Source organism: Plasmodium gaboni, chromosome 12, assembly GCF_001602025.1.
Source record: "Plasmodium gaboni strain SY75 chromosome 12, whole genome shotgun sequence".
Taxonomy (NCBI): Eukaryota; Apicomplexa; class Aconoidasida; order Haemosporida; family Plasmodiidae; genus Plasmodium; species Plasmodium gaboni.
The window spans coordinates 1,711,369-1,712,243 of record NC_031492.1 but is presented as its reverse complement, the minus strand read 5'-3'; the positions used below and the strand labels follow the sequence as shown (position 1 = coordinate 1,712,243).

Genomic DNA, 875 nt, shown 5'->3' with positions numbered 1-875 from the left:
ATATTTCTCCTCATTTTCACTTTTATAAAAATTATTATATTGAACATATTCATAATTTAATAGGTTCCCCATTATATTGATTTTTTTATAATTTGTATTTTTCATTTTCCTTTTAGGAATTTTTAATTCTGATCTTTGAATTATTGAAGAATTTATTATATCCTCAACATATTTATTAAAATACATATTTATATTATATTCAAAATTATTATAAACATGTTTATATTCATCAATATAATTTTTTACCTCTCTACCATTTTTTTTTTTATTAACATACATTATATTATTAAAATTAAAAATTCTTTCATTGAAAGGTTCATTATTTTCTATTGTATGAAATATAAAGTTTTTTTCTTTATTATACTTTATATTATTCTTTTCTTTCTTTTTTAATTTTTTTATTAGTTTATTAAATCTTTCATCCATATTTATTTTACAGGTATATAACAAAATGAATAAATATAATATATATATATATATATATAATAATTTTATTTCATTTCATTTATTTTATTTTATTTTATTTTTGAATTATTCTCCTTTAATTTTTTAATTCTTTTCCTTCCTGAGATTGTGTCTTGTCATTAGACAAAATATTATATAATGAAGAAAATAATAATTGTTATATTTATTAAATAAAAAAAAAGTTTATAAAAATAAAAATATTCAATACAAATTTTATTCTCATTTTTTTTTTAGTCATAAATATTGGTAGTGAATATATATATATATATAACAAAAGTTAATTATAAAAAAAAAAATAAAAATAAAAAAAAAAAAATGAATATAAATAAATATATATGGATTAAAGAAAGGTTCTTAATGTTTTAAAATAATATAGATAATATAATTTTATTATTTAAAAAAAAAAAAAA

At 13.3% G+C, this 875-nt stretch overlaps 1 protein-coding gene across 1 annotated transcript; it reads right to left on the bottom strand.

Annotated features, from left to right (window-relative positions):
* Positions 1-426, bottom strand: PGSY75_1249200 (hypothetical protein; the record flags this gene model as incomplete). The annotated part of the gene is made up of 1 exon (XM_018787047.1): positions 1-426. A coding segment is annotated over one exon (426 nt), but the record flags the coding sequence as incomplete, so codon positions are not given.
* Positions 427-875: the final 449 nt, after the last annotated feature.